Source organism: Mus caroli, unplaced genomic scaffold (genome assembly GCF_978045245.1).
Source record: "Mus caroli unplaced genomic scaffold, Mus_caroli_1 scaffold_4, whole genome shotgun sequence".
Lineage (NCBI taxonomy): Eukaryota > Metazoa > Chordata > Mammalia > Rodentia > Muridae > Mus > Mus caroli.
Window position 1 is genome coordinate 149,373,962 of NW_028227259.1, and position 25,573 is coordinate 149,399,534.

Genomic DNA, 25,573 nt, shown 5'->3' on the forward strand with positions numbered 1-25,573 from the left:
GCTTAGCACTGGTATTTCATTTGGGTTTTTTTGTTTGTTTGGTTTTGGTTTTTTGTTTGTTTGCTTGTTTTGGGTTCGAGGCAGGGTTTCTCTGTGTAGCCCTGGCTGTCCTGGAACTCACTCTGTAGACCAGGCTGGCCTCGAACTCAGAAATTCACCTGCCTCTGCCTCCCGAATTCTGGGATTAAAGGCGTGTGCCACCACGCCTGGCTTCATTTGTTTTTTTCCAAAGTTCTAGCTTGTCTTTATTTCCTTGGAGGCTGGACTTACAAAAGTAAATATATTAGAATTTTGTTTCCACATGAAAGTAACAGGTGCGCAAAGAAAAATAAAAAAGAAAGAAAGAAAGGAAAAAGGAAAAAGAAAAATGTAAAGTTGTGAGTTTATTGCATATGTAACAAAATGAACCTGACCTCCCGGGTCCAGCCTGCTCTACAGTCAACGCTTTGTATTTCCAGCTGGTTCCACAACTGCATTAAATAGAACTAGCGTTTCTTTAAATACTTTCGATTCTGACATAAAACAGAACATTAGTGTACAACTGTCACAGGAAAATGGACAATAAAAACTGGGAGAGCAACTAGGGCAGCAGCAGCACTTCACACAGGACCTTACAAAATAACTTAGAATACATTATAAACACAGTTTAAAAATCCACACCGTCAGAAGGCTGCCATGTGGCCCCCCAGGCTGCAGTAGGGTGGGGCGTGTTCTCTGCAGTGTCCACCTGACCTGAACCTGACCCTGTGGCCAAGCCAGTGCAGGGTCAGCAATCCGCCTTGTGGCAGATCCTCCTAACCAAGCATGAGACTTCGACCTGCCGCCGCCACTGCTGCAGCCTGGCGCGTCCTCTCGGAAGCACTGCGGAGCAGAGTGGTGTTTGCTGCGTCCCTGAGTGTGGATGCCGGCCGCTGGTGCGGGGAGCCTGGGTGCCGGGCTCCTGAAGCATCTGGGTGACGTGGGGCCACCAGGAGGGCTGACGATCGAGATCTTACATGAAAGGGCTTCACCCAGACCCAAGCAGGGCAACCAGGAGCTGTGCCGTGGGCTGGCCACGCAGTGTCCTTTGAGGGGCGTCAGAAGGGCCTAATCATGGTAGACAGACAAGGAAGTGCAGCGCTACCAACAGAGGACAGTGCTGCACATGAACAGACCTGGGAGGCTGTGACACTCAGAACTGGCAATGAGGGGACCCACAGGCAACGCAGGCACAACGGCTGGTAGAAGCCTCAGTGGGTGGTATGTGTGCCAATCAGTCAGCCCCTGAGGGCCCAAGCTCTGGATCTTCCTCAGAGGGCATCTGACACAGGACTCCTAAGGCTTGTCCCCCAATCACTTCCGTGGCACAAACAGTGTGACTTGACATTCCTGCAGCGCATCCTCACAGCACAGGACCCTGCAGACTGGGCCAGTGTGCAAAGGCAACAGGCAGTGTGTCCAGTCTCCGGAAGCGTGTCACTCTGTGGGGTCTGGCTGCTTCCTGTGGACTGGCTGAGACTTAGGGCACAGGCTTCCTTGCGCCTTTTGAATCCGAGAGTCACGAGGGAGTTGGGTTTTAGAACACCCTCGGAAGCATGAAGGTAGATGAAGTATAGAAGCCCTACTGGGGCAAGGCAGAATTGAGAGACTAGTAAGGCCCCAGTCTGGCCTGGGAGGTGGGGCAGGTTCAGTCCTTGTGCGGTGAGGTCTACCTGGCATCCTTTCTGTCCCCAGACCTGGCACCCACAGCGCAGCTGGCTCCTGCTCTGTCGTGCCAGTGGCTATGCTAGACAAACCTCTTGGGTTGGGGCCTATGTGACCTATGGATCCACTCCCCCCACCACCTCAGCCCTGCTTCCAGACCACACTGGACAGAAGCAGCAGGAACAGAAGGGAAGACACTTCCCTATCCCCAGCCTGAGGGTAATCAACAGAAAGAACACAAAAGCTGGTGGCCCCGCAGGACCTCCCCATTATTCCCCAGACAACCTGAACCCGGTACCAATGAAATGTCTTGCTAATGAATTACCCTGTTCTCGCCCCCACCACAAACAAAAACAACAAAACCACAAACGGAGGCATGGCTGCTGCTCTGCTGTGAGAGTCAGCGCTGTGAAGCCTGTGCAACCTGGACGTGGGGTTCGAGATGCGTTAGAGATGCTGGCTTTGGCCTTGCTCCTCAGAAGACAGCAAGCTGAGGAGAACTGTTAGCATCACGTTGCCGCTGGGGACGAGGGCCACGTCGGGAGGTAAAGCCCCACCCCCACCCTGCTGCCACACGCTCCATCACACCCTGCTTTATGCACAGCACCAACCCTGGGGAGCTGCATCAGGGGGCCCCAGGTCAGCGGCCTCTCCTGCTGTCCCACCCAGTGGCTGTGGTGTAAAAGTCCATTTCGAGACAGCCAGGAGCCCCGGATCCCCGGGCACAGGCGCAGAGCTGGACCCCAGGGGTCTGAGGCTGGTTTTGGTTATTCTTACTTAGCTCCATGACGTGATAATTTCAAACTGAGTAGAGAACACAACAAATTGTACTTTTAAAGATTGTTTTTTCCCCTGTGCAAAACCTTCGTTTTAGCCAGGATACTGTGAAAAGAAGCACCCAGGCTCCCAGTGACGGCCCCTGCAACTCCCTTGCCTCTCAAAGGGGAAAACACATCCTGCCTCGAGTGTGCTGCCTGCCACGGTGGAGCCCAGCAGCACACACTGTGCATTTGCCTATCTGCTGCTTAGAAATCCACCTGCCACCTCAACAGGCTGAGCCTGTGACGATGCATCTGGAATTTGAGCTCAGGAAGCTGTTGGCAGCTGCTGAACTTGAAAGGGGGCTTTGAGGCTACAGTCAAGAGGGGAGAGCTAGTACAGAGACCACGCAAACCCTCAGTGGCCCAGCTTGCTCCTGACCATGGGTCGATGCTCCCGGAGACACCACAGCCTTCCCACCATGCCAAGGAGGCTGAGGGCGAAACCTGGCTGCGTTTTATTGGATGGGTGGTGGAGGGGTGGGCAAACTATAATAAAGGAGAATAAATGGGTGGGAGCCACCTATGAAAGTCCCCTGGCCTGCCCTCTCCAAAGGAGGAGGGAGACGAGCCTTTCCCTCGGTTTCTGGAATCTCAGGCCTCAGCCCGCCACGCGGGAGGCGTGCAGACGCCATATGCTTTGGGTCTGGTGGTTGTGAGCAAGACTCTGTGGCCACTGGCTGCTCTTCACTCCACTGCAAAGCCACAGGTCTCCTCCACCGCTGTCAGCAGCTTCTCATAGAGCTTCTCATAGGACTCATAGGGTGGGATGTCGATCCGGTTAAAGCTGGAAAAGGGCAAAGGAGCCAGCGTCACTGCTGGGAGGGAGGCACTCAGCTCTATCCACACTGCCGCAAACTACAGCAGCAGGTGGGCGGGCGGGCGGGCGGGCGGGCGGGCGGGAGGGAGGAAGGGAGGGCGTGGCGTGTCATCTCCCTCGGAAGACCCACAGGTACTTCAGCTCTCAGCACAGCCCTTGTTGCTGTGTTTGCTTCTGCCAGTCAACCCACAGCAAGTGTCCTGATCCACACAATCAGTGTGTAAGCTCACTTCTGCTCTCTGTTCTGCCTCTGGGCATGCTTTCTCACACAGCCTGCTGTCATCTGCACTGGTGAGCATCAGGCCTCCTAATGAGGTCAATCCCTACCACAGCATGCTGGGTCTCCAAGGTAAGAGAACGCCAAATCCTACAAAGATGGGTTCGTACCAACCTTCCTGGGAACTCAAGATTTGCAGGGGGAATCTCATTTCAAGTATTTGTGAAAAGAGACACATCTATTGTCTCACAGTAACTTAAGAGCAGAGGCCTGTGGATCTCAGGCACAGAGCAGTCAGGAATGGTCTCAGAGACTGGGTGAAGGCTACGTTCTTGTTCTCCCCCACCCCCTTTCTCTAACCTTCTGAAGGGACACACACAGTGCCATGCTTCAATACCACACACCTATTCTGTAGGAGCTCAGGCCGTACCTCGCTGAGGCGGCCATGGGGTCTTACATACACGCTCCTGGGAATGGATGTGTTAGCCCGTCTTCAGATGTGAACAACAGCTGGGATACACTTAAACCACTCATCTCAAACCTCCTCGTTTGGTCACAGTCAGCTTTAAACCTCCTGTCCTACCATGCAGCATCCCCACCACCTTGGGAACTAGAATCCGGAAGGAGGTGGTGATCCTGAGACAGATCTTTCAATAAGGTTCTGAGAAGGAAAATATGGAGCCGCACATCAGACAGACAATAGTTGCCCTTTTCTGCTAGGCACATGCACACATGCACAACACACAACCAAAGGACAGCCATGACCCTTCAGGTTACAGCCCCAAGTGGTGGCACCACAGCCTTAACAAAATCTGATGCCCACAGCAGCGACCCAGTGGGACCTGCTGACTCCAGTCATTTGGCCCCAGGGTATGAGCTGAGGTTATACCGAAGAACACAAAAAGGCCTTTGTCTGATCCCACAGAGGCAGCGCTTACCAGGTATGGGCCTTGGGCAGGTTGTCTGTATTGGCGTCTATCAGGTGAATGGTGAACAGCCGGGGCCCTGCAGCGCCTGTAGAGCCTTACAAGACAACATTCTAGTTACTGTACTTCAGAGACAATTCCTAGGAGTACGTGGCCAGGAGGCTCTGTGGCAGTGTGGCATGCTTGAAGCCAAGGAGCTCAGAGCCCAAGAACCTCTTTTCGGGGTAGCAGTAGAGACTAATTGGTTCCCACACTTTACTTGACTGAGAGCCACTAGACATTTTCTCTACTCTGGTCTTCCTGGATGCTTGTGGGTTTCCTGGCCGCCTGCTGCTGCTGGAGCTACAGAGGCAGTGTCTGTGTACTCTAGGTGTGTTACACACTCCTGTGTGCAGGGCAAAGGGTGGCAGGGCTGGGGGCAGGAAGAGGCTCTTGTAGGGGCAGGCAGTCTGGCCCCCTCCTCTGCAGGCTCTGCTCCGCCCAGCCCCTCAGTGTTGGAAGCAGCAGCAGGTGCAGGCTTAGCCTGTGCTAAGAGAAGATTTCAGGTGCTGGGCGGGGAACCCCATCATGCCTGCAGAATCTCTTCAGTCCTGTATCACTACGAAATAAGGTGGCCTCGGTCTCTTGAGGCCAGTGCAGTCAAGCTCTGGAGTCTTTAAGCTCCAGCACCTTCCACCTGACCCTACTCCCTACAAGCTGGGGTTTGGCTGTTTGTTTTTTTGGTTTTTCGAGACAGGGTTTCTCTTTATAGCTCTGGCTGTCCTGGAGCTCACTTTGTAGACCAGGCTGGCCTCGAACTCAGAAATCCACCTGCCTCTGCCTCCCGAGTGCTGGGATTAAAGGCGTGCGCCACCACGCCCGGCTGGCTGTTTGTTTTTTAAGAAGGGTAAGGGGACACCCACCTTGGGATGGGGACATCGGAAGCTACCAGTAGCCCCTGCTGCTCCTGGGTTTTAAAAGAGTACATGGGGGGGGGGCTCCAGTGTGGCCACACCCCCGCTAGGCACCCCACTGCTAACTATCTGTTGTGAGAATACTGGCCACTCTCACTCTCTAGTAGGATGGCCCACATTCCAAGTCTTGCTGTGCAACACCTCAGGAATGGCCCTGACTCCACGTCAGTCACCTTGCAGAGCCTTGAAGCCTTGGAGAGGAACTCTTGTGGATCCTGTCACAAACTGCAGGAGTCTGGCTCTCCTCTCCTCATCGAAGGTCTCCACCGCCTGCCAGAACCACCTGACGATGTTGCTGTCTGCCATACAGTGTTTCAACCGGGTGTTGGACTTCCAGTCGTTCAGGTCTATCTTATCCAGCCCACCTATTATCAGCTGGGGAAGGGCACCAGGTTGGGTGTCACCCTCAGACGCCCAAAACACTGCCCCCGCCCCTCCCCCAAGACTACTGAGACTCAAGAAGCAGTGACAGTACAACTCCCACAGCCAAGCAGCAGACAGGCTGTCAGCAATCAGTCACACAGCTACCCGTCGGCTGTGAGTTTGCTGGGCACCAGGGAAGAGTGACTGGGAACAGCTAACAGAACGCAACAGGCCATGTGGAATGAGGGGACACAGAGCACACTGTCCACTTGTTTAAAAGCTTGCTCAAAGCTCACACAGAGAGGCTCCACTCCAAAGCCCTCAGTCTCACAGTGGGCAGATGGCTATGAGAACAATCTGGAAGGCTTAGGCCACTTGGCACCAGGCAGAGCTGGCGAGGGATGAATGAGTCACTGTCTGAGGCCATGACGGTATGTTCTTAGTCTATGAATAGCCAGAGTGGAGAACAGGCTGAGGGAGGCCTGGTCCTAGGCAAGGGCTAGAGATCCCACAAGCCCCAGGCACAGACCTGTGACAATGCCTGCAGAGCCAGTCAGTAGTTGCTGGCAAGGAGACAAGGCTATCCAGGTGCCCTCAGTCTCCCCCTGCACCAAGCTCACTGCACAGAGGGGTGCCAGGGGCCTCACTGTCTGAGGTCCGAGGACACCTGGCACTCACCTCTAGTTCCTTCTGGTCAAAGGGCTTCAGCAAGTGTTGGGGAATGAGTTCGTTAAAGCCCTTCTGCAGCGCTAAGAACTGGGCTTCGATTCCTCTCATAAATCTCCAGTTCACGTACAGCCTGAAAGGAAAAGCCGTGCGTTGCAGGTAACTGCGAAGAGGCCTTGAAAGCACTGTGCTCCCACAGTGGCTGGGACACTATCACAGTGCAGTGACAGACAGCACATGTGGAGTTAATGCAAAACCTGCTGAGGGGACACAAGCCCACACCCACCCTCCCTAGTAGCTTTTAGTTTGCAGGTCTGGTCTTACCCTTAATTATTATTATTGTAATTTAATTACTATTATTTTAAGCATATGCATGTTCTCCCTGCATATCTGCATCACAAGTGTGCCTGGTGCCCGTGGAGGGCAGAGATGGGTGTTGGAGTTGTTAGCCAGTTAGCCAGTTAAGGCCACCATATGTGTGCTGGTCCTCTGGAGGATCAGCCAGAGCTTCAGCCACCGAGTCATCACTCCAGCTCTTTCTATTATCTTTCTCAGACAAGGTTCCATGTATCCCAGGCTGGTCTTGACCTTGTTCTCAGAGAGGTCTGTGACATCCCACCTGGCTTTATCTGTCACTTTTTTTCTCCTCTTTCCCATCCAGGGAAAGTCTGGGACACCCAGGCTGTAATTAGTTCACTATGTAGCCCAGAATGACCCGGAACAACTCCCGTGTCAGCTTTCCAAGTACACAGGTGCACCACGACCATGCTACACCCAGCGTTAATAGCAAGTTAAAAGGAAACTAGCTCTGCCATTCTGGTTTTCCACTAAAAAGCAGGAGTCCTTGATGAGACCTCCCGGAACTGCCAAGACTTCAAAAAGGGTCTGCAAGTCATGAGTGGCCATATGACCACCCACAGTATGCATAACTGTCCCTCGGGTTGGCAGTGGGACGCTGTAGTGAGTTTCTTGGACATGCTGGCAGTCACCTCTGCATTGAGAGCAGGACTGTCACATGGAGTCTCTACTCCAGGTGCCCCTGACAGCACCATCTGCTTGCTCCATGTCACCGCTAAAGCGAGCCCTGCATATTACCGGACATATTCCTTCTTGTTCTCCTCAGTGACAGGCACATTTCTGCCATTGGGTTTCAGTTCATGCTGGAGAATCCGCCCGAAAGCGTTGTGCTCCACGCAGAAGGTATGATCCAACACAGGCGTGATGTCATTCTCTCTGTAGACACAGGCGAAAGCTGGTTAGGCCTATGCCAGGGAGTCCTAACGGGCTGGAGAGGGCCATGCTGGGCAGCTGGCAGGCCTAGCTAAGTTCTGTCCCTGACTTTATGATTACCACTCATGGGGTTATCATTCAGCCATCCTGTGACACCAGGGGACATGAAACCTAATTGCTCGGGGAACTGCATCTGGGAGGAGGCCTGGGAAGAGGCAGCTGAATCAAAAGGACACAAGCCAGGACAATGAGGCTTCTCTCCTCTCAAGGTAGCCTTTCAAAGGCAGCCATTCCCACAAAAAGCACTGGCATCGTCAGGCTGCCTCTTTATCTGCTCTACTTCTTGACAAGCATTTCCCCACAGGAAAGCCCTGCTCCCCACGGCCCTGTACAGTGGAGCAATCAAGGCTAAGGAGGACCCCCTGCCCCAAGCCAAACTCCACACAGCAGCATCCCCGGCATGTCAGGGCCTGGGTCTCCCACAGGTGCACAGGGTCACCCTGTTCCTGCAAAGCATTTGGTTAACTCTAAAACAAAGGTAACTAACCATGAATTTTGTTTTGAAACTTTCTCTTGCCTTCTGCAGACCACCTGAGAAACAATGGGGTACGTGCAAGTGTGCTCTCCCTCAACCCTGTCCCCAACACATACCAAGAAAAGTTTGTCAGCAAACCTAATAGCGAGCCAAACCAGCTTATGAAAAGAATACAAGTCAATGAAATGATTACATCTGTTTTGTTAATTTGTAATTGCAACCCAATGTTTGATGATGTTATAGTTAATTCTGTTACTCTCTTTAGTTCCACACCTATTCCCACAAAAGAATGTGCACACACAACAGCAGCTCCGGGCTGCAGGGCAAGACGGTGACACTTACAGAATCCACACCAAACTCTTGTGCAGCTCTGGGTCCACTGACTCCAGGTCCGACAGCTGGATGGGCTTCCCCAGGAGCTGCTTGTAGAACGGAACTGTGAAACCCCCATTTATGTAGTGTCCGTGGAACACAGCTAGACCCATGATGCGACCCACAAAGTGGAAGTAAGACAGATGGTCCTATAGGGGGTGCCAGAGAACCGCAAGCCATTAGGAAGATGAACAGCAGGCATGGACACCCACTTCCCACGGGCTTCCCGCGTATCTAGACCTAACAGGACGTACACTCAGCTGCCCGTCACCCACCCGTGGCCAAACAGGATAAGGCTGTCCTTGAGTCCCAGCTTCACTTACTCCTAACTCGAGTGGGACTGGAACTTCCTCAATCCTTCTGCCTCCGCCTTCAGACTGGGATGACAGCTGTGGACCCCCACACCCTGGCCTAACACTGTGTATGTGTGTGCCCACTCCCTCTTCCTGCGAACTCGTAGTTAACTTGCAAGGGCCTGGTACAACATAAAAATGTGGAGACCTCAGGGAAGAAGGAAATGCCTCACCTTCCTTAACTGGAGTGGTTCTGGTGCTGACAGTGTTGACAGCTCATGTGTTTCTGAAAATGTGTCAGGATTTAGTTTCCAGGCTGGGTAAATAAAGGTTTATTCCCACTGTGTGTGTGTGTGTGTGTGTGTGTGTGTGTGTGTGTGTGCGCGTGTGTGTGTGCGTGTTTATGTGCGTGCATGTGTGGTATATGTGAAGGTTGCCTTCATTCCCTCAGGTGCTGCCCATTTTTTTGAGGCAGGACCTCTCACTGAAGCTGGATCTTACAGGCTAGGCTGGACAGCCACTGAGCTCCAGGAATCACCCAATTCCACCTCCCCACACTGCCACACCTGGTGTCTGGGGTTTTCTTGTTGTTTGGTGTTTTAAGACAGGGTCTTTTGGGAGCTGGAGAGCACTGACTGTTCTTCTAGAGATCCTGAGTTCAATTCCCGGCAACCACACGGTGGCTCACAACCATCTGTAATGGGATCTGATGCCCTCTTCTGGTGTGTCTGAAGACATGACAGTGTACTCACATACTTAAATTAAATAAAATCTTTAAAAAAAAGAAAGGCAGGATCTTTCTACATAGCCCTGACTATTCTTGATCTCACTATGGCTGGCCTCTAACTCACAGAGATCTGCCTGCTTCTCTGCCTCCCAAGAGCTGGAATTAAAGCCTGTGCCACCATGCCCAGCCACGTCTGGCTTTCTATGTGAGTTCTGCAGTCTGACCAAGTCTTTATGCTTGTGTGGCCGAGCCATTTTCCCAACCACAGGCTTATTTGTATTGAATTCTCTAGCAGAGATAGTCCCTCATTTCAGCTCTGTGGCCTTGTAACACTGTCCTTCACGGTTTTAGGCTTCCCTTAGACGTGTCCCTTAATCCTACCTCATGCGGAATGCTCACATCTGTGGCCCACGAGAGCTAACGATGGAACTTTGCCAATTTTGATCAGAGTCTGGACGTGGTAACCTAGCTCTAAAGATAACATTCAAAAACCATGATCTACTACCATACCAGAGTCCCCTCAAAGGGTAAAGTACTCAGGCAGAGAGCAGCCCAGATCCACAGCCCTCCCTGCCCTTGCCCTGAGCATCCCCAGCACCTGAGTCCCCAGTAACTGAGGAAACTGCAGCTGGGTTCTCGGCTCCTCACTGCAATACTCACAGGGTTGATAGAAGAATCTGGGTTGATCTGCAGTGTGTAAATATTGTCCGTAGAATACTGGAAGAGTCCATAGTACGGATTCAACATTTCATGGCACAACAAATACAGCCACTCCCTGGAAAAATAACAACACAGCTCACATGTGCTAACAATATCACTTTCAGACTGTTTTTTAAGGCTTGTGTGAATGTATGCCACATGCATGCAGTGCTCAAGCATGCCAGAAGAGGGTATCAGATGCCCTGGAGCTGAACTTAGAGGAGGTTGTGAACTGCCTTGTGGATGCTGGGAACCAAGGTCAGGTCCTTTGAGAGAGCAGGACGTGCTCTAACTGCCTACCATCTCTCCAGTTCCAGCTTGCTTGCGTATCTATCTATCTATCTATCTATCTATCTATCTATCTTATCTATCTATTATTTTCAAGATAGGGCTTCTCTGTGTAGTCCTGAGTGTGTACTGGAATTCCCTCTGTAGACTAGGCTGGTCTTGAACTCAGAGATCTGCCTTTCTCTGCCTTCCAAATGCTGGGATTAAAGGTGTGAACCACCACTGCCAGTTGGGGTTTATAAGCATTCTATAATAAAAGAGTTTGGTAGATGAACATCTCAAGCTCTAGGAAAACAGAGAATTTATGAACAACCAAGCCCTTCTAATTTCCTGTTGAATTCTTACTTTAGACCATAAGCACAGAGCATTTCCATCTTCTGTATCTTGTCATATGTGTGTACGTGTGTATGTGCATGTGTGCATGTAAAGGGCAGAAGCTGCCTCCCTGTCTTCCTTAATCGCTCTCAGCTTATTTTTGGAGGCAGGCTGGCCAGGGAGCCCCACAGATACTCCGGGCTCACAGCGCGTGCCTGGTGCTGCTGGGCTCATATTTGGGCTCTGAGGCTTGAACTTGGGTCCTTATGCTTTCGGGGCAAGCACTTTCCAGACTGAGCCAACTCCTCCGCCCATTCATCACTGTGCAATGTAAAGAAACCTGAGATGAATCTGAAAGCATCACAGTGGTTAGAAAGCCAGCGGGGATTCCCTGGTTAGCTTAGTTTCTAAATCCCTCTAACGCTCAACATCACTGTACTCTTTAAAACAAACCAACCCACCAAACACAGTAACCAGTTCTGCTGGAAACTGAAGGGGGGCTGCTGTGAGATGGGTTCAATCCTGAAGATACTGGGGTACAGCACCTTCAGATGGATAGCCCTCAAGACAACGGGCTCAGATTTTAGTGTGTAGTCTCTGACTCTTCAAACAGAAAGGAGGCAGGTTAGGGGAGGGCAGCACAGACCAAAACCATCTGGACATGAAAGGGATGGAAATAAACAAAAGATACACAGATACGTCAGACCAAAAAAACCGGCAGACCCTCAAGGCTCCCCAATCTGTACTTCCGTCAAGTATCCTTTAAGGACCAGGGACCTCCTTGGCTGTGTGTAGCTACTGCCTGTGCAATTCTCTAAGCACTCCGTCCCTCGTCGAGTTAAGAGTACAAGAGAGTGGGGACCAAGCCAGGCAGTGGTGGCGCACGCCTTTAATCCCAGCACTTGGGAGACAGAGGTAGGCAGATTTCTGAGTTTGAGGCCAGCCTAGTCTACAAAGTGAGTTTCAGGACAGCCAGGACTACACAGAGAAACCCTGTCTTGAAAAACCAAAAAGAGAGAGAGAGAGAGAGTGAGAGTGGGGGCTGAGAACATGCCATGTGCACCTGCATGCACACTGAAGTCACAGCAGGTCCCTACACTTGGTGACTGGTGAGTAAATGCAGTCCCTACACAACACATAGCTGCCTGATGGGAGGCCTCCAGTGAGAAGACTTAAAAATGCCTTAGATGTATTTAATTCTTCACTTCATACTGATTACTTTCAATGGAATTCCATAAGTTAGTATGTTATGTGGTAACTTACAACACCGGCCCTCTGTGAGCACGGGAAGATGAGGTGAGGAAGCCCTGCAGAAAGCAGAGGAGGAAGGAGACGGGAATAAGGTAGAAAACTCAGCAGGAGGAGGGCTGTGAGCTCGGAGACTCCTGCGCACAGCACCTACAGCCAAAGGTGAGAGCCTGGCATTAGAGCCATTCTAGAACTGGGAATCTGGCCATGAACTAAACCAAGTTTCTCATTGTGGATAGCTGCTAGGGGCACAGACAGAAGAAAATTACACCAAGCAGCTGTTCTGCACGGGAGAAACCAAGAAAGAGGAGGCTAGGGTGACAGTGCCTAGGGTCTGCTCCAGAAGCAGAGGAGCTGATGCTGATGCTGTTGCTGATGCTGATGCTGTTGCTGATGCCCAGGCTGGACAGCCATGATAGACCAGGTCTCTAAGAAGAGTGCTGCAAAGTGCTGTCCCGGGCATCTTCAAGTTTATGGGGGCAAGGAAGACAAAGCCTGGTTTTAAAAAGAAGCCAGATGTGGTGGGTCATACCTTTAATTCCAGTACTCAAGAGGCTGAGGCAGGAGGAATACTCTTATTTTAGACCAGTCTATGCTATGTAGTGAGTTCTGGGACAGGGAAATGAGAAGGAAAGAAAAGGCAAGGAAGAGAAAAATAGAATTCAGAGACAAATTAAATTCTAAAGGGCTAAATAGTATTCTGTAATTCTGGCTGGAGAGATGGTTCAGTGATAAGAGCACTCATTGCTCTTGCAGGTTACCTCGGTTTGATTCCCAGCACCCACATGGCAGCTCACAACCACCTGTTAACTCCAGTCTCAGGGGAATCCAATGCCCTCTTCTGGCCTCTGTGGGCACTGCATGTCCACAGTGCACAGACACACATGCAGTCAAAACATCCACACATAAAGTCTTTAAAAAGAAAAGTTTCAGAGGAGCCTGAGTGACAGACATGGAGAACTGTAGAGAGCTCAGTCTGTGAGCAGAGGGTTAGCTCTCCTGACTACTGCCCAGAGTCCGTGTCTGTGACCAGGTCCCTACATCAGGAGGTAGCAGCCCAATCTTGGCTACCTTGATGATAGCAGATGCCTCTTAGAACAAATGGCAACGCTGATTAAAGAAGTCTCCTCTCTGAAGTGGAATGAACTGGGCAAGTAAGAGGCTCCTCACTGTTCTTCTTAGGTTTACTTTATTCCGGCCAGAATGGCAGCATATGGTAAGATCCCTGGATAAAACAAATACCTGCACGTCCCACCCCCACACTGCTACCTGCTTAAGCTCAGGAGTGGCCCTGGGAGTTTTGTGTTCAGACACATACAGTAAAGAAGAAGTGTGAAAGTTTAATCCTGACTACAAGTTAAAAAGTGACATCATACATTTTCTAATGGGAGGTGTCAGCAGGAGAAGCCTCAGTGCCCCGTGGTGCCCCGTGGAGATGCTGGCACAGCCCCACTGTGACACTCAGGGAGTGGGCAGCTCCAGCCACTCATGTGGGGAAGAGGATTGACTAGCAACTCACCGAGCCACTCCACCATAGTCCAAACCTTCCTCCCCTCGGAACTTCACCATCAGGCGCTTCTTTAGGTCTTTTGGCCGCATCTTCATGATCTGGCGATACGACTCCTACACATCAAAACCACAAGTTCACAAAAAAGATGTTTGAGAGTGCAGAGGATAGAACCCAGGTACTTTAACATACTAGCCACATGCTGCAGATGAGCCACGCCCCCCAGCCCCTCACTGGGGGATTCTAGGCAGATGCTCTACCACTGAGCCACGCCCCAGCCCCTCACTGGGGGATTCTAGGCAGGTGCTCTACCACTGAGCCACACCCCCAGCCCCTCCCTGGGGGATTCTAGGCAGGGGCTCTACCACTGAGCCACACCCCAGCCCCTCACTGGGGGATTCTAGGCAGATGCTCTACCACTGAGCCATGCTCTAGCCCCTCGCTGGGGGACTCACTTTCCTTCTTCTTCCCAGAGACAAGACCAGGGCCAAATAGCCATGCACTGTCTCTGAGAAGGAAGTGCCCCAGCAGAAACTCTGAAGGGATGAATGGGTGCCAGGAGAATGATCTACACAGTTCAGGGCCAGCTGGGGTCCCATCCTGAGTCACCAGCTTCTGCACAGAAAACCACTGAGCACTGAAAACTGTTGTCAGAGACAGACACGCAACTTCGCTCAGCTTGAGCCTAGGACCTGACAAACCCTGCATCTCACTAAACAGTAAAACTGGTCCCTCGGGGGAGAAGAGTCTTGGCTGGCTACACCAACCTTGGAAGACTCATATATGCACCACACGGAGACTACAAGGGGGAGTCCGTGTCACCTGGTTAAGAAAGCGGTAAGTACTGTGGAGACCACGGAAGTCCGTCTGGAGGCTTCTCAGCAAACTACAGTTACATCTACAGCAGGCCACGTATACACTTCAGAGCACTTAGCGGACTCTATGGTAAGTCATCAAGGCTCATTCACAATAGCTAAGTTCTGCAGCCAACCTCTGTGTCTAACAACAGGGGAGCGGATAAAGAATATGTGGTGTGGACACACACTAGAATTTTTGTATCCATAGAATTAAGCAACTAGAGATAGTCATAGTGAGTGAGTTAAGCCTGTCTTAGAAGACAAATAACTGTGTTTGTTTCTCATAACCATAATCCCTAACTTTTATAGATACATAAAATCATGTAAGTATCTGTGAAGTTTAGGAAAACACCAGAGGGAGGACTGTAAGAGGGAGAAATCGTAGAGTGGGGGCTGGGAAAGAGGCAGAGCCAACAAGATGAAATGTCCTTGTATAACACTATTTGTATAATAAATATCCACAATGAAAAAAAAAAAAACATTTTTGAGACAGGGTCTCACTGTGTAGCCCTGGCTGTCCTAGAACTCACTCTGTAGACCAGGCTAACCTCAAACTCATAGAGATCCACTTGCCCCTGCCTCCCTAGTACTGTAATATAAAGCACGTGCTACTATATCCAGCTATAATAAAAACTAAACAACAGATACATCAGTAAAGCAGATCCTTCAAATGCCAAGCAGAAAGCAGAGTCCACCAAGATGGCAAACACAGCTCATTTAACACAAACCTCCTTGCGTGCTTCCCCATGGGGCTATATGGTTTAGCAAGACATAATTCTTTACCTCAAATATCTCTTCTCTGGAGACTTCTATTCGACAGTGACCAGCCTGGGGCTGCTGAAGAGAGAGCTCATGCCTGAGAACTTTGAGCTTCTGGACTAAGTCCCTCTCATATCTCTGGGCAGGAAGCTCTTCGTCCTCCATGGAGCCCTCGCTGGGCAGCTGCAGCGGCTGGCTGGGCTCCTTGAGTTGGCACTGGTGACTGCAAAGAGGAGACGTGGCCGTCACTGGGCAGGCCAGAGAGCTGAAGCAGCCTGCAGCATACACCACAGGCGGCAGGCTCTGCTAACGACAGGGCTGCTCAGATGAGTGACAACAGCCTGGCACAGGTGTGGGGTACAATATAGACGATGTCATTTATCTGCATGAGGGGTCTTCCTGGTTGTCAACTTGACTACACCTGGAATGAACTAAAACCCAAATGGCTGGGCACACCATGAGGCCTTGTTCACTTTTTAATTACGTCATAAGAAGTGGGAATTACGTCATTTCAAGTCTGGATCTTCAAAGTGGGGAGCTCCATCTCTAACTTGGGCCACATCACTGCTGGCCCTGGATGAAGAACAAGGAAGAAGGAATTTCACTCTCTCTGCCTGCTTCCTCTCATTCTGGCAAGTGTATTTCCTTTACTGGTATTAGAGCCTACTTCTTCAGATTCAAGAGTATACTGAGTATATTCTGAGATACATCACAGCCTCATGGACAGAATAGACAGCTATTGTTGGACTAGCTGGATCATAGCCTGTAAATCAATCATGTGTGTGTGTGTGTGTGTGTGTGTGTGTGTGTGTATGTATATACATACACAAATATATATATATACACACACACTCTATAACTTTTGTTCCTCTATAGAACCCTAATACAATTTGTTATATTAATACTAAAAATTTCAACAGAAACCATCACTGTGTTATCCATCTACCCATGCCTTTGGAACCAACTGATACACTACTGGAAGTGCCTATGAAGAGCAGACTCTCCATGACATCCAGTGACACCCACTCTTCCTTTTGATCAAGATACCAAGCCCCGGTCACTAAGAATGAAGCCCAGTAACAGAACGTAGGCTACCAGGGACAATGTGGCATTTGCTTTTTTCAAGTCTTGCCACTTATGCAAGCTGCACAGAGCTATTTGTGAGGCTGTCTGTGCTACTGACTATGGGTGGCACAAAGATCACACCCATCACTTCCAAGGCGGAAAGGCCTGGCACAGAAGAAAACCACCATGCAGTAGCAGCAGCAGTGGCGGCGGCAGCGGCGGCAGGCGGCCCTTACAGAATGTGCTGTGCAGGTTTTGCTGGAGAACCTCTTCCTGCTATCATCTCAGAGCCCTTCACTTAGGCTGCTTGAAGGAAAAGGGCGCCAACAATGTGTAGCCTTAGTAATGGTCATGCTAATCTCTGCGTTCAAACCACTGTCCAACAAATATCGACCTTATTTGCTTGTGCCCACTATTGAGCAAACACAATAGTAGGTACATAAGAAAATGACTAGTGGGGGGCTGAGGCAGGGCTCAGGGGGTCAAGTGCTTGCTGTGCGAGTGAGCATGAGGACCCACCCACACTCAGATCCCAGCACCTAATAAAAACCCCAGTGCTGGGACCAGAGCCAGGCAGACCTGGGGACTTGCTAGCCAGGCAGAGAAGTCAAGTGAGGTCCAGGCCATGCTGCTCAAGACTTAGAGTAGAGGGATGGAGGAAGGACTCACACTGATATATGTCCTCTGCACACATCCACATTGAGTGCTTGTACCACCCCCCATACATACACACACACACACACACACACACACACACACACACACACACACACGTGTGCGCACCAATACTGGTATAAGGAAGCATCCAATTATAAAGAGGCCAGCAAGGATTTAAGGTCTTACTTCATGATGTGGTGAAGCCGTGGATCTGTAAACTGGGTTGTCCTATTATTGTGATCTACAAAATAGATTCTTCCCGACACTGTGCTTCGGACTTCCCAGCCTGGAGGCAGTGGCCCAAGTTCATCGCAGTTCACACTGTTAAGGTCTCTAGCAAAACGAACGTACAGAGAGCTTTATCCTACTGAGAACCAAGGATTGGCGGCAGCCACAGGGATTTCCTAGCAAGGTGCCCATGTCCCCTCACGCTGCAACTCCTGCTGACTCTGGAAGGTCCAAGCCTCTGGCTTACAAATGGCAGCCACACATGGCAGGTAAAAAGCATACCTCTTGAGAGTCTATGCCTACCATAAGGAAAGGGGGCTACCCCAGGAACACCCTTCCTTACACAACAGAGGGACACCTAGTGGGAAGCAGCTGACTTCCATCAGCAAGCTCTTGGGAATCACAAATCAAACAAACCAGACACTTGCTGTAGCAAAGATTCCTCTACTGAGAAGTTCCTAAGGCCCACACTTTCCAGACTGTGGGGGACAGAGTACACTGTGGCATGAGGGCCACAGGCACCCCCATGTTCAGCAGCAAGTGTTCTCGCTCTGGCCCCTTGATAACTGTGATCCAGTTGGCAGGGACCAGCATGCCTGCTCAAGACGCTTTAGAGATTAATGTAGACACCTGCCATTTCTACAATGCATACCAAAAGGCGCCTTGTTCATTTGCAGGTAATATTCCCATGCAAATGACAGACCCTGAACTGTAAATTCAACACCAAAGACAGGAAGCTGCTTGGGAGTGGGTGGAAGGGGGCAATGATGAATAAAAGAGAACCGAGCATTACCGGGGTCTCTTAGGTAGTGATGCTACTGTAAGAAAAGAAAAACAGCAGAGGAAGGAAGAAAGAAAGAAACTTAACTCTGGCACAGGGTGGGGCGGGGGTCTCTCTGACCTGGGCTCGGATGTATGGCCTTGCAGAAGGAATTCGTATAGAAAAGCTTCATCTCCCCCCGGAATGGTCCCCAAGGGACTGAGGCAAGAGGGGCAGCAAAGCAGAAGAGAGAGGGGGCAGAGTCTTTATCTTTCCTGTTTAACTTTTACCACGGAAACTTCTATGCATTTACAAAAAGACCAGAGAGATCACAGCAGATGGCCAAGTGACCAATTTCAACAGCCCACCATGTTTCCACCCCCCCACACACACAATTACACATGCATACACGCATACACGCATGCATGCACGCACGCACGCACACACAACCCTGCCCAGCAAGTCCCAGCCTCCACCTCATATTCCTCACAGGGAGGGCACTGTTAGCTTCCATGGGAGGGGCTGGCTTTCCAGGCTGGTGAGACCTACCTGGGGATCCTGGGGTCGTGCCATGTGCTGACTCCAGTCTGCGTGTGCAAAAAGTAAACTTGTCCCTGCACTGTTGTCCTTTGCTCTGTGGAGGGAGAAAGGGGCTGTGAGCGAGTATGTTTAGTTTCCACTCTAATCCTACTTCAGACTCTTAAGCTTTTATTTTAGTTTGCTTACTTGTTTACTTATGTTGGTGTTTTGACACAGGTTTTGGTATGATTGGCCTTGAACTCATGATTCTCCTGCCTCAGCATCTGCAGTGGTGTGGCCGCTGGTGTGCACCCTGTCCCTGCCTGACATCTGCAGTGGTGTGACTGCTGGTGTGCACCCTGTCCCTGCCTGACATCTGCAGTGGTGTGGCCGCTGGTGTGCACCCTGTTCCTGCCTGACACCTGTAGTTGTGTGGCCGCTGGTGTGCACCCTATTCCTGCCTGACATCTGTAGTTGTGTGGCCGCTGGTGTGCACCCTGTTCCTGCCTGACATCTGTAGTTGTGTGACCGCTGGTGTGCACCCTGTCCCTGCCTGACATCTGCAGTGGTGTGGCCGCTGGTGTGCACCCTGTCCCTGCTTCTTTCAACACTCTTTATGATCACAGAAAAAAAGAATTACAAGGCTGTGGCTGGCTTCCTCAACTCTATAGGTTTGGACAGAACCCATTTCTTCTAGGCTTTCCCTCACTGTACTGTCTTGGAGAAGATGGCTCCACCTCCTCCGCCACAGAGACAACCTTTGACCATTGTCTCCTAGTGCCCGCATCTGGGTGATCTGCTGATGTGACCACGTCCCTTCTTGGTCCTTCTTAGCACTGAAGCCACATGGCTCTGCTCACTCCATCCCCGTGATGCCCCTCCTAGTCTCACATCTCAGACCATCCCGAGTCTCCAAACTTCCCTCACACTGCCCCAGAGTTCATTACAACTTTCCCATCTGTATGTGGCCCAGGTCATCCAATGCCACAGCCATAGAAGGCACAGCTAAGCCATTAGCAGCTGTGCACAGCACATAGGGGCACAGGGCAAATCCCTCGATGTCCTAACTGGTTTTCTGTTACTTGATAGAAGCTAGAGTTATTTGGGAAAACAGAAGTCTTAACTGAGAAAATGCCTTCATCAGATTGGCCTGTCGGCAAGTCTGTGAGACACTTTATTGATTAGTTATTAATTTGGGATGGCCCAGCCCACTGGACAGGTGGTCCCAGATGGTATAAGGAAGCAGGGTGAGGTCAGGCACAGTAGCACATGTCTGTCCTTAGTTCCAGCCCTCAGGAGACAGAGGCAGATGGATCTCTGAGTTCAAGGCCAGGCTGCTCTACAGAGAGAGTTCCAACCAGTCAAGACTTCAGACTGAGACCTGTCCCAAAAAAGCAATCAGGCTAAACAAGCAGTGAACCACACGCCTCCATGGCCCCTGCCTCAGTCCCTGCCTCCAGCTCCTACCCTGACTCCCCTTAGTGACACACGAGAACTTACAAGCCTAATAAACCCTATTCTCCACAAACTACTTTTAGTCCTGGTGTTTACCATAGCCACAGGAAGCAGACTTTACACGCACCATAGCCTTCAGGCAGCTCCGGCGACTGGTGGCCATGTGGTCGGTTCTGGGGTGTCTGTAAGGGCCCTCGAACCTCAGGATTTCGGAGTCGCTGTACCAGGAGTCTCTGATCTTGGCTTGGAGACTCCACAAACCTGCAGTTCCCGCCTCCTGCTGCTGCACCAGTACCATCTGTATACGGGGCAGGTTCCTCCATGAGGCAGCTAAGCGGCCTTCCAGGGCCTGAGTCTTCATACACTGTTCTGGAAGAGAAGGGCAGAACAGGCGTGGAAACATTATGGAAGTGGCACAAGACTCAAACATGCAATGCTCTACATCCCTCTAACAAGTGACTGTATTCTTAATGCAAAGTTTCATGACATTCTGAGGGTCCACCAGGAGAGAACGAGCCAATCACAATTTAGAGCTCTGGCAGAGCCAGCGGAGGTGCCGCTCGCTACCCGATGGGGAAGGTGGAGCGGAAGGTGTTCCTGACACTCCATTTTCTTTGTTATTTTACTCGAGGATGCAGTTCTTGACTCTTAAGTGCTTTTTAAACATTCTCTTCCCTCTCATAGCAGTTTCAAAACCAATTTGCCTCAATGAGTCACTTCCCTTTACAGTCAGATACTTTTTAAACTTCATATTGAAAATTTTCAATGCATACACGCCATGGAGGACCAGAACAATGGGCCTTTCCCCAAAAGCGGCAGCAGTCACCGGGGTGTCGCCAGGCTGCCCTCCACTCCTCCCCACCAAGGGGCTAGTGTCAGTCCAAGCCCTGCATTTACTATCCTACCCGTATGTATTTTAGCATGGGCCACTTTGTTGTTGTTTTTTTAAAGCCAATGACTTCTCCATTATTGTTGCTGAACCAAAATAATAATAATAAAATAACCACCACCATCATCAAACAGCAGTCAAGTTCAAGTTTCTCTTAATTGTCTTCTAAATCATGACTGTCTAAGACAGAGTCCAGGGCCTGGGGAGACAGCTCAATTGGGAAAATGCTTTCCCGCGCAAGCAAGGAGGACTTGACTTAAAGCCTAGCTCATGTGGTGGCATGTGGTGGTGTGTTCTTATAATCAGCACAGGGGAGCAGGAGCCAGGTATGCCTGGTTGGCCTGCCTGGGCTAACTGGTGAGCCCCAAGCCAATGAGCCTGGCTAGAGAGTCAAGGTTGCTGACCCCTAGGCAAGGGCATCAAGGCCGACCTGCACAAACACCCACTGCTTCTTGGGCTTCTTTGTATTTTATAGCTCAGGCTGACCCAGAACTCAGGATCCTCCTGCCTGTCTCCTTAGTGCTGACATGACAGGCATACGCCATTGTGCCCAGCTAAACTTTTTTTTTTTAATTTATTTTTATTAGGTATTTTCCTCATTTACATTTCCAATGCTATCCCAAAAGTCCCCCATACCCTCCCCACCACTCCCCTACCCACCCACTCCCACTTTTTGGCCCAGGCATTCCCCTGTACTGGGGCATATAAAGTTTGCAAGTCCAATGGGCCTCTCTTTCCAGTGATGGCTGACTAGGCCATCTTTTGATACATATGCAGCTAGAGTCAAGAGCTCAGGGGTACTGGTTAGTTCATAATGTTGTTCCACCTATAGGGTTGCAGATCCCTTTAGCTCCTTGGGTACTTTCTCTAGCTCCTCCATTGGGGGCCCTGTGATTCATCCAATAGCTGACTGTGAGTATCCACTTCTGTGTTTGCTAGGCCCCGGCATAGTCTCACAAGAGACAGCTATATCTGGGTCCTTTCAGCAAAATCTTGCTAGTGTGTGCAATGGTGTCAGCGTTTGGAAGCTGATTATGGGATGGATCCCCGGATAAGATGTCCCAACCGGTAAGAAGGACACATGCTCCACTATGTTCATAGCAGCCTTATTTATAATAGCCAGAAGCTGGAAAGAACCCAGATGCCCCTCAACAGAGGAATGGATACAGAAAATGTGGTACATCTACACAATGGAGTACTACTCAGCTATTAAAAAGAATGAATTTATGAAATTCCTAGGCAAATGGATGGACCTGGAGGGCATCATCCTGAGTGAGGTAACCCAATCACAAAGGAACTCACACAATATGTACTCACTGATAAGTGGATATTAGCCCAGAAACTTAGGATACCCAAGATATAAGATACAATTTGCTAAACGCATGAAACTCAAGAAGAATGAAGACCAAAGGGTGGACACTTTGCCCCTTCTTAGAATTGGGAACAAAACACCCATGGAAGGAGTTACTAAGACAATGTTTGGAGATGTGACGAAAGGATGGACCATCCAGCTAAACTCTTAATGGGTAGGAGCTTCCCTGTGCTGGTTCCTGAGTCTCTGGAGTATAATCCCTGGGCTAATTACACCTTCCTTCACACGCTAGTATGGTAGCCTGGAGCAGTTTTACCCCACATAGCAGTATATGGTTTGACACTTCTTTCCTACAGGGAAAGAGAACATGGTTGGCACCACGGTGGGCAGCATGGTAGGCATCATGACTGGCATCACGCAGCACTGTGGTAGGCATACATACCCTTCGTTCTCCAGCAGCCCTCTGCAGTCCACCACTGACCCTCCACCGCCTATTCTGTCTCGGGTCTGTAAACTGACTACAACACAAAAGAAGAGCCCGCATTAACACCCAGGGCTGCTCGAGACCCCTGTCAGTATCATACAAAGGAAGCGAGTTTACACCTCCCCGTTTTCAGTGTGGAGCACCTCAGGCCAACAGCTGCACATATCACACGACCATTTGAGCAGTCCTTGAAAGCAGAGAGCAGAAAAGGCACTGAGCTTCTCATGCCCCATCCCCATAAAACTGGAGAGTGCAACATTTCAGTCCATTGAGTTATAAACCTTCACTCTAAGAAAACATTTATGTTCTAGTCTCACTGGTGCAAACAACATGTTTTACTCCTAGGTTTTTCAGTTGTTTGATTTCTGCCCCAACACATCCCTCAACAAAGGAAAGAAGAAATTCCAAGTGGGACGCAGTGCATGAGAACTTTATCCTCAAGTTGCTTCTGGGCGGACGCAGCACTCGCTGTCTTGGGACCTTGAGGCATCTGGAGTCTGAGTGATTCAGCCGGGCTGCGGCTCCACTGACTCCATGCAGCACACACACCCAACATGTGCTTTCCCCTAACACACTGCCAACTACAGGGTGGGCAAGGGGACAGTGACTCAGAGAGGTCACTCCATCAGAATGCCTGCAGGCAATGCAGCAAGCATACTTTAACCTTTCTCTCCATACAATGGAGTCCTCTGTGAGTCACATTACACAGAACTTGTCACACACTTTCTTTGCTTTTGCAACAGGATGGGGCTTCCCAGAAAAGCCACACTCCAGCTCCTGCCCGTCACCCCTGACAAGATAAGGGTCGACTGCCCGTTCCTGCGCTGAGTAGCACAGCACTTATAAACCACAACCTCCCATCCTGGCTGGAGTCACCGGAACTAAGTTTCAATGACAGGATGAAGGGAACCAGAGAAAAGAAAGGAAACCACACAAGAAAGACTTAGTACTGGAGAGATGGCCCACTGTGGTCTGCCCTGGAAGCCTGTCCCCCGTCAGCACTGGGAGCAGGATGGAGGGTTCCATCCAAGTCCCTTTATGCAGATGAGAAAATTCTTACCCACTATTTGGCCACGAACTGCATCAGTATCTGAGGGATTTAGTTTGCATAGATCCAGACGCTGGTCTGCAAACAAACAATTCAAAACTTAACCCAAAGAACGTTAACTAGAGAGGAAGGCAGGGATTCTGCATTCGGCATTCAAATCAAAGTAAAGACACGGGGCCGCCTAAGCTTTCCGAGGATGCACTGAGAGGCAGAAGAGCGCCTGGTTCTTACAGCCAGTGTCTTTCAATCTGCTGATGGCATTGGAGAGCAGCCGCACACAGCCCAGGAAGCCAGCCCCCTGCTTCTTGTGGATCTTCTTGTGGTTCCACACACTGATGGTTATAGAGTCCGTTTTCCCAACGTACCTGTGAGAGCACACAAACTCGTTCAGCACACAAGTTCATCAGGCCTGAACTCTAACGCCCTCAACCACATGCATCTGGCTGCCTCAGAACCCTGGCAGTGGGGGCAGAGCTGGCCGTCCCTCACCAGGCACAGGAAAAGGACTCCAACCAGCTAGCTACACAAGCAGTGAGTGCAGGTAACCATGGTGTAATAAGCATTTTTAAATTTGTTTTTCCCTTTGTTCATTTATTTACTGTACTAGAGATCTGAACCAAGGGTTTCACAGGGACCAAAGCAAGCCCTCTACCACTGAACCACACCCTTGGTCCCTCACTGGCAAGAGTTCTACCTAAAATGAAGAACAACAATAGGCAGGTGTTCTATACCTAACACCACATGCCCAATCCTATCCCACCACCCTTAAAAAGAAACAAACAAAAGAAAAAAAACCTTTTTTTATTCTGAGATGGAGTTTAAGTTGCCCAGGCTGGTGCTGTGAAGCAATTTCCTTGGAATTGAAATATTCTACACCAGAAGGAGACTTATTGAGACTCAGGAAATTCTAAAGGAATCTCATTAAAACACAGGAAGTAAGCAACTCACAAAGTCTCAGGAAGTCCTGAAACTTAGCAGATTTACAAGGTCCCTTCCTCCTAGCTCTCCCGGAGTTAGCAGGGACTGCGGAGGAAAGAAGACTTCCCAAGCTGCTCAGCTGCCTGCAAGGCCCAGCACCTCTGGTGCTGGAGTGGGCTTTCAGAACTTCAGTAGCTCCTCTAAGTCAGCCCTCACCCTGCCCTCCTGTAAGGAAGTCCAGTGTGTTCATCAAGTCACAGAGTGGACTATGGTGGAGTCATTACCTCAGTCTGTCTCTGTTTACATCTCCCCACATAAGAGCCAGGTTGACTGGCTCTGTAAACTAGGCAGGCCTTTGACTTGCGATGCTCCTGCCAGCACTACAGGCCCCTATACCACTAGGCCCAGCATGTGGTAAGATCTTGTAAAAAGGTTGACTCTGCATCCCATTCTGGAAAGCAGTGACCCAGGCTTAACAGAGAACACTGGGGCTGCTTACAATTTTACTGTCTGTCCAAAATGCACAAAGGCACATGGACCAAGATAATAACCCCACTCGATCCTAGGGTGTGTCCACAGAGAACTGTCAGGAAGAACGGCAACCACAGTTCAAGCCATGTGACAAAAATAACAAAACTCATTATTAAAAAGCCCACCACACCTGCACACACTTTGCAGTTTATGTTAATAATCGTTGTGCATGGACATGCGTCCACATAAAAAGATGGCCCTAACTTTGGAATGAATATACAAAACTGTATGCTGGGTTGTTTTTTGGTTGTAAGCATAGGAGCATACTAAGGCAGGGGCCACGGCTCCTTTTGGTTGGTTGGTTTTCTGCTAGCATGACAAGGGAGTTGACATGTCCAAGATCACACTGCCACCGTGGTAAGGGCCAAATCATGAAAACCCATGAGAACAAATGCCAAGACATCAGGGGATGTTGACTGGGAAGTTGGTAA

General features: G+C 50.2%; 1 protein-coding gene across 4 annotated transcripts in view; it reads right to left on the reverse strand.

The window, feature by feature from the left end:
• Positions 1-370: 370 nt before the first annotated feature.
• Smurf1 (SMAD specific E3 ubiquitin protein ligase 1) overlaps positions 371-25,573 on the reverse strand; it is an 89,302-nt gene continuing 64,099 nt past the window's right edge. The window contains exons 4-19 of one of the 4 annotated variants that reach the window (XM_029477126.2): positions 23,925-24,058; positions 23,706-23,771; positions 22,604-22,679; positions 20,088-20,329; positions 18,536-18,620; positions 18,128-18,205; positions 17,185-17,331; positions 15,301-15,499; positions 13,673-13,776; positions 10,264-10,378; positions 8,554-8,732; positions 7,542-7,679; positions 6,459-6,579; positions 5,591-5,792; positions 4,477-4,561; positions 371-3,288 (exon numbers count right to left, since the gene is read on the reverse strand). In XM_029477126.2, the coding sequence (XP_029332986.1) occupies positions 3,189-3,288; positions 4,477-4,561; positions 5,591-5,792; positions 6,459-6,579; positions 7,542-7,679; positions 8,554-8,732; positions 10,264-10,378; positions 13,673-13,776; positions 15,301-15,499; positions 17,185-17,331; positions 18,128-18,205; positions 18,536-18,620; positions 20,088-20,329; positions 22,604-22,679; positions 23,706-23,771; positions 23,925-24,058 (2,071 nt within the window). In that variant the 3' untranslated portion in view covers positions 371-3,188. The remainder of the gene's footprint in view (positions 3,289-4,476; positions 4,562-5,590; positions 5,793-6,458; positions 6,580-7,541; positions 7,680-8,553; positions 8,733-10,263; positions 10,379-13,672; positions 13,777-15,300; positions 15,500-17,184; positions 17,332-18,127; positions 18,206-18,535; positions 18,621-20,087; positions 20,330-22,603; positions 22,680-23,705; positions 23,772-23,924; positions 24,059-25,573) is intronic. The other 3 variants (XM_029477124.2, XM_021162175.3, XM_029477125.2) reach the window with 3 other exon arrangements.